This window comes from Setaria italica, chromosome II (genome assembly GCF_000263155.2).
Source record: "Setaria italica strain Yugu1 chromosome II, Setaria_italica_v2.0, whole genome shotgun sequence".
Classification (NCBI taxonomy): domain Eukaryota; kingdom Viridiplantae; phylum Streptophyta; class Magnoliopsida; order Poales; family Poaceae; genus Setaria; species Setaria italica.
The window spans coordinates 4614966-4628134 of record NC_028451.1 but is presented as its reverse complement, the minus strand read 5'-3'; the positions used below and the strand labels follow the sequence as shown (position 1 = coordinate 4628134).

The 13169-nt window shown below is 40.9% G+C and overlaps 1 protein-coding gene across 4 annotated transcripts; it reads right to left on the bottom strand.

Annotated features, from left to right (window-relative positions):
- Positions 1–6472: 6472 nt before the first annotated feature.
- On the bottom strand, positions 6473–12680 carry LOC101765326 (putative disease resistance protein RGA3). 4 transcript variants are annotated; one of them, XR_214588.1, is made up of 3 exons: positions 8330–12680; positions 7515–7622; positions 6473–7427 (listed from the first exon to the last, which is right to left on the bottom strand). XR_214588.1 is itself a non-coding variant. In XM_004955590.1 (3 exons), the coding sequence occupies exons 1-2, from the start codon at positions 12594–12596 to the stop codon at positions 7576–7578; spliced, it is 4314 nt and encodes a 1437-aa protein (XP_004955647.1). In that variant the 5' UTR covers positions 12597–12680; the 3' UTR covers positions 6473–7427; positions 7540–7575. The 4 variants fall into 4 exon arrangements, 2 of the variants coding, with proteins under 2 accessions (XP_004955647.1, XP_004955648.1); XM_004955590.1 differs by having other exon boundaries at positions 7540–7622; XR_002676393.1 differs by lacking the exons at positions 6473–7427; positions 7515–7622 and having other exon boundaries at positions 9413–9430; positions 9597–9673; positions 9777–12680.
- Positions 12681–13169: the final 489 nt, after the last annotated feature.

Below are 13169 nucleotides of genomic sequence, written 5' to 3'. Positions count from 1 at the left end.
AACCTTCGATCCAAGATAATCTTGATGGGGATGCTTCTGCAACTCTTGCAATGTCTTCAACTCTAATCTCCATGTGCCACTCTGTCATTACAGGGGATGCTTCTGCAACTCTTGCAATGTCTTCAAGAAGGTTGGTTCCCTCGCAAGCATATGTTTCAATTGGTTAGAATTGAACCACTGCCATTTGCATTTGATTCCTAGCCATTGGCTTACAACTCTAGCATGAAATTCAGTATTTGCAAGTTATTGTTTCCTCTCCCATTCAACATATTTTCCCATTGTAATGTTTCTTTGATTGAATAATTTTCCCTGCAAAATCTTGACCCAATAAAATTAAAAGTCTGGTGCATTCCATGTGTTTGACAAAATGTCAAGGAAGAAACTTGATCAGAGCCACATCCAGCAAACCCAATGCTTGTTCATTGGAAAATGAATTATGCACATAAATTGATCAGATGCTTTCATGTGTACCACAGAGCATTGGAACGGAAGAACCAAGAAGCTTGGAAGGAGAGAGTTCTTCGTGTTTAGTAAGTAACCCCAGCTTTGTTCCATGATCATTCTGCAGGGACATTTTTCTTTGCTGTGGCTGTCAGCCTATGAGCAATCAGCCCTGACATTGTTCTTAGTTCTGCTGCAGACTGCATTCAGTTAGCTTCACATTCTTTGGCCCATTTAGTTAATATTTGTTTCAAATTAGGTTTAAGTAATTGTCTACGGATAGGATTGGTGATTCCAGTGACAGATTACTTAAGGATCTCACACCAGGGTTACAATGTCAGGGACAGGGAGCATGCACTATGACAGTCCAAGAGATCTGCCAATAAACTTTTTTATGAGGCTTTGACTAGCAGCAATTTGACGCCATCTGGAAACGTATTACCTTCAGTTATAATGTATAAATACTTATCAATAGAATTTTAATCAAGCATAACCTTTCTGAGTATGGTCTGAACCTGCTTAAATTCGGACTGGTTCTGCACCTGAACTGTCTTTGCTTAAATTCGGACTGGTTCTGCACCTGAACTGTCTATTGAAGAACGGAGCAATTATATGTGTATTGTACACCAAGTATTACCTCATTATCTTCTCTTGAGGTTGTGTGGCCTTTTTATACGGGGAAAATTATGCTTGCCCAACAAAGAAATAAGCTGATCCAGTAGGCAAGTTGTGTGATAGAATTGGACTGGGACATCGGCAACTTGCCCCTTGCTGATGCTCACTGGTCCAAGAGCATTATATCTGAACTGAACCCTACTCTCTTTCAGAAACAAATTACCTGGTTGTCGATAGCACATTTGACATTTCTTGCATACTACTCTTCCGTTCCAAATTGTAGATCATTTTGCGGTTTTTAGTTTCATAGAATTTACTATGTATCTAAGCACAGTGTATATCTAGGTACGTAACAAAACTTATGAATCTAGTAATACCGAAACAGTTTATAATTTGGGAGGGACGGAGTATGAAAATTGATTTGGTTTGGTGATGCGCCTCTATTTGGCCCATCTGGTTAGGTATGGACGTACTGTGTGCATGGTAGCCCACTGCTGGAAGGCACCAAACCTGGTTTCTGAATTCTGAAACAAGGCAGAGATGTTGCGCCATTCTCCAGGCCGAGATGTTGTGCCTGTATGTGAAATTGTTCTTTGAGTCTATATTTGGATAGACTGATCATTGTTTACTTCAGATTTTCTTTCCATTCTGTACAGTTTGCATTGCTAAATGCCATGTAGACATGGCAATTCAGGCAGTGCAATGTTTATTTGCCCATTATAATTGTTGTTACTTGCATATCCTGTATATTTAGACTTCATATATACATGTTTAGACTTTGGACTCAATAGATTCTAACAGAGTAACAGCTGTGATTCTGTCAGCACTGTCTTAATGAAACCTGAAATTGTACCTTTTCTTTCTTGAACAGTGTGGGAACTCCAAGCACCAATATGCCGAAGGATGACATGACAAATGCTATGGGCAACAGAAAGAGGAAGTATGCACCTCCCTTGCAATCATTCAGCAGTTTGATTTATGAAGTTTTCATTTGTCTAAGCACTGTTTTTTTTCCTTGCTACTTTGTGTGTGCAACCAAATCATAAGTGATTCTGTCAGAACTGTTATTTCTTTTTTTCCCTATCACTACCAGCATTGCTTATAGTGACATGGCTTGATCTTTGCGACCTAACGGTTCAGTTATATCGCCAAGCCCTAATGCGAATGGTTTTTATTTTTTTCTGAATGTATTCAGTTACTAATAATCATAATCAATTTCGTAAATGTTTGTTTTGGTTTCCTCCTTTAGCATTGCAGCACTATGTTATTTATGCACCTTATTCATTTTTTATTTGTTTCTCTTGCCAGGAAAAGAGCCAGATGCAGCAGCATAGCAGGTACTTCTCGTTCCTCCTAACCCTCTTTGTCATAACTGAACACAAGAATGCACGTACATGCATACATGGATTCAAATAAAACTGCATTGCGATTCCTTTTACGCTCCTTCAAACTTCTCTTTATTTTGACTTCTGTATCTTTATTTATCGTGTACCTGTTGTATCCAAAGACACATGTAAGTAGGGGTATTATTTCCACTTTATCATCTCCTCTTTATCATGTACTTGTGGAATCTATTGTATGTTCCTTCAATTCGGCAATTCACTCTTTGATGAACAAGCCTAAAATTATAATGTCTAACGCAGTAAAGGGTTTGTAGCCTTCAAAATGGTGTTGATAGGTTGCCACTGCGAGTTATTTTTCTTCTAGCAGTTTCGAGTCTTTCAGTTGGCAGCAATTCTATTTCTCTTAGATTTACCTGACTGTTTAGAGGTGAGGGCCACCATGTTTGAAGGACACCATGTTTGATCCGAACATGTTTCTTCCCCTTTAGCATACAGCAGGCAAGTGCACGGCCTAGGTTAGTACGTGATCCCTACTCTTTTTTCTCATTTCTTATCTGTTTCATGTTATTGCTCTGCAAAGAATTTTTCACTACAGCCATTGTCCAATTAGTAGGTGTGTTTCATGGACACATCCAATGGGTCTGGCAATACTATTAGATATAATTCTTGCATCTTTGTATGAAACTGGTATCATCACAGAGATTTGCGGATCCTCACTGAAAACTTCAGAAATCTAAAAGAGCTTTTAACTTTGCAAAATGCATAACTATAAACTGTAAGTATGAGACATTTTTCAGAAGTATGTTAACTAATTATAAGATATGTTGAAGAATTGGCCATTCATCTCCATGATTACTAAAGTTAGTAATATACTGTTGCTTGAGATGTAGCTCTAGGAATCAGACAATTACTTTTCTTTAGGTTATGTTATAAGCTTTATGTTTTACAGGTCTGATTTTCGTGTTAGCGGTGATGAGCTTGCAATAGTTATTAGCTCAAGGAAAGATATTGAAGAATCGCAAAGTGGCTAGTTGCCGTATCTTCAATCCATGGTAAAATAAACTTTTCAAGTACATCCTCCTGCAGTACGGCTCCATTATTGTTACCACGTCAAGCTGAAATGTATGGTCTGAAACATAGAAGTTTATGCCTGAGATTTTTTGCCATTGGTTATTATGGTGGTGCATCTGGTTATTAGATCACTGCTAGATAGATTCAAATGGAAGCATCCAATTAAGATCAATTCCTTAATGTTTACTTTGTATCTTCTTTGCCCTTCTTCTGCCGACTTAAACCAGCATCCTGCTACATTTATTTTGTTTGCAGGGGTTGGTCGGTCCTTGATATGGTAGAACTAGGGATAGCACGAAGAACCTATTTGTCGCCCTCCCTTGGAGGCTCCGACTACTTTTAGGGTTCTTCTTGCTTGATTACAATGGATGGTGTGGCTGTGCTTATATAGCCAGCTACCTAACAAACCCAATCTAATCTAAATAACCGTATCTCTCTAACAACCTTATCTCTAATGACCTGCTAACAAACCAATCTTATTCCCCTTGTGGTACTGTTCACGAGCTACAATACTCGTGGGCCTAGGCCTGCGGCCAGCCCACTTGCCATAACAGTCCCATTGGCAAATTGCGTCCAGTGATCTAGCAGATAACCTCGTGGGAGCGACAGCTTGTAGAAAAGGCAGCATCTAACTTTTTATTAATGTAGAAATGCTAAAACGACCCACAATTTGGGATGGGGGAAGTAAGTATTAGTACTTCTACCTCCTGTAGAAAAGGCAGTTTCGCTTTTCGAGGGCTTCATTTTGCTATTTCATTGACTTATGGTTAGCTTTCTGACTTCTACGTCGATTGCTTTGGTGTGGTTAAGCTTCTGGGACACTTTAAATAGGAATTACTACAGATGCTTACTAGTTACTACATGCTATGGATTTAAATTTTGTGGCTGTGAAAAAATTAAAGCTTTCTTACACGTTGCTTATTTGTGCAGAGAAAAATTACTATGGTATTTCTTTACAGTAAGGTGATGTAGATGATGAGCTGTCTGTTGTGATGGTTGTACAGGAGCATTTCAAACACCAGAATGAGGAGGCATTGATTATGCAAGCCATCTAGATGAAAAGGGGCTTTTGCTGCTGATTGAAGCTTTCTACCTGAAACCTATGTTACCTTGGAGTAACAGCTATGTGCCTATATCTACCTTTCTAATATACCTTTAATTTTACATAATAACCTTGTTAAAATCTATGTAATGGAAGAGAAAATTGTGCTGTTTGGAAATTGCGCATGGTTTTTACAAAGCCTTCCATTCTTTTGATTCTAAATCTTGTGACTCTGTGATGTTTTTTTAAAACCATTCGATTTTTGTTAAACTCTTTGTATTTGTCGAAGATTATAGGATACCTATGCATCAGAGATAGTCCTTTTTTATTTGTTCTACTGGTTACCTGGACACAACATGGCTCTGCTTGTGCAAATGTTCCTCAGCAAGAAATCAGAACCCACAACGCAGCAGATGGTGCGTTTCAAAGAAAATGTATTGATGATATTGCTACTAAATTCGGATTTGGAATTTATGTACTTTTCTTCTGCTTATGTATCCACAAGGGCAAGGTTAATGGCTCACCATTTCATCATAGTTAAATATTATCATATTATTGCCCCCACTAGAGTTCAATGATGCACAATGCTTGTTAGTATCGATGGCGATTGCAATGCAAGGACACTCAACTATTACTTTGTTTGGACTTTAAATCTTACTTTGTAAGCCCCTAATGAGATGATTGTTTCTAATACTAATCGTAAGTATCAATGGCTCATTCTTTTTTTTTATTATTATGCAGACGTTTTATTACAGGCTGGCTGGTTTGTAAAGATTTCTAAATCATGTTTGAGGAAGAAGGCAGAAGCTTTACCTCTATATGGATGTGTGTTTCTTAATTTAGCTGTTTTGTTTTGGTATGTTTATTGGGATGGGGACATTATTCAGCCTATGCATCTTTTTCAAAGTACATGTTCAATCTGGACATATGAACTATTGTAATGAGAATTGAGTTGAGTTGTCGATGAGGCAAAGAATCAAATTGGAATAATATTTGAAATTATTCCCTAGACATTTGAATAGAGCAAGAATTACTTCCAAACACATTTTCTTTTGGATATATGTGTTCATTCAAGGTAGCAATGCTTAAATTCCTTGTATTAATATTTGTCTACCATCAACCGAAGCAGAACCACAAGGTAATTAAGCCAAATTGACCTGACCTTTCTTGTAGTAATTAGAATGATGTCATTATAGTTTCAGCTAATTCGTAGTATGTAGGAGACTCCTCAGTTTTGTTTGCGGCGACTTAAAGCCCCAGGGCAGTAATGGTACCTGTGATCGGTGAATTGAAAATATAACATTGTGTTGCTTCAAAATTGGGTTTCCAGTTGCTTTTGTTTATCGTTTTATTCTTCTTTCAAAATTTTCTAACTTAAGTTCTTTTAAAACACAGATGGGAGAGTAAAGTGGTAGCATGGTTACAATTTACAAACGGTAGAAAAAATCTGACCCCTTGCTCTGGATTAGCTGGTTGGGGAAGAAAGATCTGTCTGGAATTCTAGGTGATTGGGGGAAGATGTGTAGTACTGGAAAGCGTTAATTGACACAAATTCATCTGAACTCCTTTTTTTTACACGAAATTGTCTCCACTCGACAAGATGGGTTGTCATACTATGGTAGACATGAATGCCAGCTTAGGATGGTAGACACAATCACACAAACTTCTTTACCTAGTTATCCTACATTCCTGCTTTAACTACTGCCAGTATCATTAGAAAAATGACTTACTATACAAAAGAGTTCATTTCTTAAGAATTATTTCTTGATGGTAGACCCGTGTGATCCAAAGATGCTGGTAGTTTGTTTGGGACATCTTTTATATATTAGATTTATTTGTATATTATACGTATTTAATATCATGAATAATAAGTTTGTTTTTATTATATATTTTTAAACCAGTGCGGGTCGCACGGGTACCACCACTAGTCGTATGAAACAACCGTAGCCACACCACACTAGGATAATTTTTGTTAAAATTTAGGTCACACCATACAGGAGGGCAGTCCCAAATTCGAAATGCAGGGTTTGTACTATGGCCCCAGACAAAGGATAACTCATGAAAACTTCTGTTAAATTTTTTTATCTATACAGATTACGTTCATCTTCTTGCTCTGGCAGTTCGTTCTTGGGAGCGGACATCCGTAGCTCTCAATTCTGTCTATGAGAACCAACTTGTAGGGTCCTTCATCGCCAATACAGAGGAGCTGCATTCGGAAGAAGACAGAGTCCGTGTCTCTGTTCTGTTCCATCCCCTGCCTCCAGAGCTTCTTCCTTGCTCATGTACCTCCATTGTTTTGTGTCCCAGACTATATATGACAATTATACTATAACAATCACCATTCTTTTCAATTCCATTGCAGCACTGCCAGGAGAAAATGTTGCTGCACATGCAGTTTTGAAGAAACAGGTCAACAACAATGAGACCTCTGCACAAGACCGTGCCATTCCAGGATGGAGGATCACCCTGCACACCATTCAGTATTTGATACACAGAACATACACGGGAGAAAACTCAGCACTTTCAGTTCATATCAAGCAGCAGCTTGGACAGCTTGTCGAGCAACAACATGAGTACGTTGGACTGTTGGTCTACTCTATGGCAAAGTATCCTCTGCGGTCAATCGGACATGTATGTGGATAAACAAATCATAAAATGGAAGTGCTGCCCGTGTTTCGCTTGTGCTGGAGGCTGAAGCAGACACGAATGCAAACACGTCATAGTTCAAAAGAAAAAAATAAGGATAAAAGACTGGAGCATGCAGCTCTGTGTGCTAAATTCTTCAGCTTGCAATCTAGGACTTGTTTTCTGCTCAAAATCTAGGACTTTGCCTTAACTTTACTGGAGAGAATGCGCATATGATACATTCTAAACAAGAGTCACAATAATCCATCTTTTGCAGATCTAGCACGATCCTACAAGGAAGTCACAACGCATAGGAAGTCAGCATTAGGAGCTAGCATCATTTCAAATCAATCATCAAGAACACTAATATTACAAACCTTGGTGACGTTTTTGCAAAAATACCTTGGAAATAACTTTCTTTGGTCAGGTCTTGATCTACTATTTCAAGCACACCAGCTTCCTGATCGAACGTTTCCAGGTTGGTTCTGGCAATCAGGCCATGATCATACATGATGTTAGAATTTATGCATGCAAGTCAACACAAAGTTAGAAAGTATATATACACAGGAGAATATGCTGTGGCACCCAATAGTAAATGTTTCAAAGGAAAATTATTATTTATGTCAAAAGGCATAAGCCATGAAAAGAAAACTACACATACTTGAACTGTATACAATGGAGCTAGTGAATGTCCAGAGAAACACTAGGACCAGTGCCACTTTAATTGGAGCTAGTGAATTCGGCTGCAATAATTCCATGATGCCATGCTGCTTTAAATACAACTAAAGGAAGATGATTGATTTTATTACATGATTCGAGTCAGCAATTACAAGTTTACAACCAAGGTATCAAAAGTGAACCACAAAGATCATCTTATAGTTAAATTCTTTGTACGGACAACAAGGAGATATACAAGGATGACTAGAGTAAAGTGAAGTGTATATTGGTGCATAAACTTCTTGATCCAGCTGTAAGTGTTTAGATACCTCGAATGTGCAATATATGAAAGTTAATGGATTTAAGTGACACAAGTGCACATAAATATAGGTATTAGTGGTGCATTATACTCGATATAATGTATATATCAACAACAGTTGACTAACAGAATGTTTAAGCACAGAGTTGCATTTTAGGCAACAGCAATTGAGCTCCTGATCATTTTGTTAAAAGAAACAAAGAAACTGGAGATTACCTTCGTAACGGGCATCTAGATCTTTCTTCTCAAGGTAACCCAAACGGCTCTGAAGGTTTGGCGGAAGCAACTTTATACCATCACAATTCATTATCCGAAGAACTCTAAGAGATGAGTATGCTTGAGGCCCATCCGGTAAGGATACCAGTCTTTCGCATCTAAAAAGGTCGAGTTTTTCCAGCAACGGGAGGTCTCCTGATAGGGATTGAAGATTGTTACAGGAATAAATGTCCAAGGTCTTGATAGACGGAGGAAGATTGGCAACCTCTGACAAGCCACTGCAATACCATATAAGTAGATATTCTAGGCATGGAAATGGAAGGAAACGATGGTTGGCTCCAGATGACAGCTTCAGTACAGCTGTAGACCCTGGAATTAATGATGACGTATCCGGCCGTACAACACCTTCTCCACTCACCAATCTCGTATCCTCCGGGTGACAGAATACGATGGACTCGATTTCATCACAGCCTTCAATATGTAATGTCTTAAGAGATGCCGGCAGGATGGGGACCTCTACCAAAGATGGACAATAATCTATCCTTAGAGACTCCAGGCATGGCAGGAGTCCACCACGTTCTGGAGCTGGAGCAGATTGCTCATCAGAAGCTTGTGTGCGTCCTGTCAGTTTGCTACATGTGGAAATATGTAAGTTCCTCAGGCATACTAGGACCTGGAACACGTTTTCTGGCCAGTAGACAAGAGCATCGCAACACCAAATCTTCAAATCTACTAGCTGTGCAAAACATGTCCATAGCGCCAGTGCGCTTGAGCGGGAGGAGAAAAAAACGTCGCAGCAACCTAACCTCATAGCTGGTAGGGCGAGTGTACCATTCAATTTCTTCTTGACATGCAGCAATGTTGTTTCTGTGTCATCGGGCGACACATCCAGATGCAGACGGGACAATGAAGGGATGCATCTGCTAGCTGCCTCTAGCGATATTTGCTGATCACCATATGTTCTTATGGATAATTCACTTAGCTTCGGTGCTTCAGGTAGATCAGTCAACTTCGGGCAATCATCGATACTCAAGTTCTCCAGCAGAGGAAATGTGACCTCTTCTCCTGGAGTTCCTTCGGCTGCCCCCCACCTCTCAAGAGCTGACAAAAAAAATAATTTTAGTTTTCTCAGTGCTGGAAATGCAGAGCGGCAGCACACAGTTCCAGCTCTGCCAAATGGTTGCTTAGCCAATAATGGCCCTTTTGGTAGTGCACTCAGGCTGCGACAAGACCCGATTGTCAGCTCCTCGAGCTGAGGAAAGGTTACCTCTTCTCCTGGAGTTCCTTCAGCTGCCCCCCACCTCTCAAGGGCCGACAAACTAGATAATTCTAGTTTCCTCAGTGCTGGAAATGCAGAGCGGCACCACACAGTTTCAGCTCCATTTGGTAGTGCACTCAGGCTTTGACAATACATGATTGACAGCTCCTCGAGCTGAGGAAAGGTTACCTCTTCGCCTGAAATTCCTTCGCCTGCCTCCCATCTTTCAAACATAGTCAACTCAAATAGGATCATTTTCCTCAATGCTGGAAATGCAGAGCGGCACTTAGTGTCAACTCTGCCAGACAATTCTGTAATCACCGACGTTGCTTTTGGTAATGCAGTCAAACTGTTACACTCCTTAATCTCCAGCTCCTCGACCTTGGGAAATATGGGCTCTTCTCCTTGTACCTCATGTGTCTCCCACCATGCCTCAAATTTTGCCATTTTTAACAAGGTAAGCACCTTCAGTTTTGGAAATGTGACGGGTGTAGTACCACCGCTGCACAAACAATGTAAACTCTCCAGACCCTCCAGGTGAAGAATTTGCAGAGCTGGTAGCTCCCAGAGTGCAGGAAGCTCTTCGAGCTTTTTGCAAACGAATAATTTGAGCTCCACCATGCCTTTCAAAGTATTCATCCAAGTTGGAAAAGTTCTGCTCCCACATTGATTTATCCTCAGAGCCTTCAACCCATCATGAGGTTTGAGACCTTCCACCACCTCTTTATGATTATTATTCTGTGCTTCCTGGTTACTATCGGTCCAATATAACACCAGTTCGGTCAGTTTTTTCTTGTTTCCAAGACCTGCTGCTTGTGCATCTGCTCCTGTCACATTTTCTAGCTTGCTTAGCTCCAGTGTACCACCAAGGTCCAAATTCTGCAGCTCTCCCAAATTACTGCAACCGGAGTCGTCGGCACCTGCTACAAAGTCTGTAAGCGTCTGTAGGGAAGTTAGGCGTCCGAGCTCTGCAGGCATGCTTTTCAACTGCTCACATCTGTGAGTGTTGAGGTGACGGAGGGCAGTCAAATACTTCAGTTGCTTTGGAAGTCGTTCAAGACGATGACAGTAAGAAAGGTTCAGTGTTTGCAGATGATATAGGATGCTGATGTCTTCAGGAAGTGCTACAAAAAAACTTCCTGAGAGATCAAGATACCTCAGGTGATGAAGATATTTCGGCCTTAGGATTGAACCACAATAGATATTATTCTTTAAAGCTCTTATAGAGTTGTATTTTGATAAAATCTTCAAATCTCCTTCATATCCGTCACAAATCAGTGTTTGGAAAGCTGGAGATCCTTTCTCAGCATTCAGAAGAGTTTCTCGTCGATAGATTAACAAATACAAGTGACGGACTGAACGAAGAACATCCTCTCTTTCGCTTGGGTGTGTAGCTATTGCAGCACATTCTTCTCCCATAGCAGACTGTGCAACATCATGCATAAGGTCATGGATCTTACAAGTAATTCTAGAACAATACATGTCCTTTTTACCCTTTGCATAACTAAAATATTTTTCATCAAATGGGACATTCTTCAAATCCTGAAAAAATGACCTTGACTTCAGCTCAATGAAAATTCTTTCTCCAAAAGTTTCAGGACACACTTTTGATTGCTCTGGGATAAAACCATTGGCCATCCACAAGTGGATTAGCATTTGCACGTCAATCTCATAATCCTTGGGAAACATAGCACAGAAAGCAAAGCATTGCCGTATGTATGATGGCAAGCAATTGTAACTTAGTTTAAGTACTGGTAAAATCCCATTTTCCTCATCACAAATCGTGCTTCCATTTATTACATCCTCCCATTCTTGCTTGCTGGTCTTGGTACCCAGTAAAGAGCCCAATGCTGTAGCAGCTAAAGGAGAACCAGCACATCTCTTGGCAACTTCACCAACCATGTTAACTAGTTCACCAGGCTGTTTTGAACCGAATAATGCTCTTGCCTTGATAATTTTCCCTAAGGACTCTTCATCCAAGCTTCCAAGTTTATAGGCTCCTTCAGTTGTACCCATCATTAGTTTAGCAACAGCTTCATCGCGAGTTGTTGTCAGCACTGAGCTACCGCTGCCACCATGCTGAAGGTAGGACTTCAGCCTTTCCCACTTGCTGGGCTCATCACGGTTCCACACATCATCCAATACGAGGAGGTACCTCTTCCCACTCACTACCTTTTGAAGATTGTCCAGTGCTGATGAACTTCCACTTGCTTCACAACCATTCTCTTTCACTATTCTGTTAGCCAGGGAATCGACATCAAAATCATCAGAGACACACACCCAGAGCCGCAACTCGAAATGCTTCTTAATTTCAGTGTCATTGTAAACGAGCTGTGCTAAGGTGGTCTTGCCCAACCCCCCCATTCCGACTATCGGAAGGACCATGAGATCCTTACTACTGGCTCCAGCAAGCAATCGATCCTTACTGCTCTTGAGCAATTGATGAACAAGATCCTTCGTCTCTTGAGCTCTTGATTCGCTGGCAATGTCCACAGACTCAGTGGGGATGCAAGCATCCGTCTGCCTCCATTGCATGGGCATTTGCGGCTGCTGTTTGAATTCGAACCTGAATGTATTCATCTCTACGATGAGGACATCAATTTCTTGCAAGATCATGCAGAGCCTTTTTGCCATCTTATAACGGAACACAAAACGGTTGTGAGATGGGAAGAGCTTTATTACATCCATGCCGAGCGCCTTGTAGTGACCCTCCGCCTTGGCTTTGCGGCGAAGCGCCTCGTACTTGAACTCGTCGAGGACATCATTCGCCTTGTAGGCCACCGTCCGGACCTCCTCCAGCCAAGCTTTGGCCCCTTCTCTCTGTTTCGCCGCCTGCTGCTCGGCATCGGCGATGACATCGAGGATGGCCGGCAGCTTGCGCTTCAGGAGCTTGTGCTGCTCCTCCATGCCCTCCATCACCTGGTACTGGTCCAGGAGGTAGCTGGAGGCCTTCTCCTTCACCATGGACAGCAGTGGCCCGACCACCATGGTGGCCAGTACCTCAGCCATGGCAACGCCTGGAGCTCACAACACAACGCAGGGAAACAAAGGTGCTTGGTATGGATTGAGTGAAGGCAGACAATAATTTGTGGCACCCAGCTTTGCACGTGGTATGAATTTGTAGCTACCATACAATTATTCAACATGTATTTGTGGCACCCAGCTTTGCACGTGGCTCCCTGACGGACATTAATGAAGTGGGCCGCTTCCAGCTGGAGCACCCGCTTAACCGCTGCGTACTGACACACATTAATGTAGTCGGGTGTGAGACCATTTTCTTTGATTTGAACAGAAAGAAATATAAACAATGAGCACAAATAATTTAAGAATTCTTAAACACCAAGCTCACTTTCTGTACAAGCATGCTCTCATAAGATCATTGGAAAACTGACCATACTCTCACAAGAATAGATCCAGGACAAATCCACACATTAATAGCTCCTATATTTGTGTCATACCCAGGATTAACTACGGGCAAGAATCTCTACCCATACCCATGATTTTTTAAGAAAAAGAAACATGGATTTATCCATGCTATAACTTAAGGATCTGAAACGCAGTATCAATAAAAGGTTGTAGATG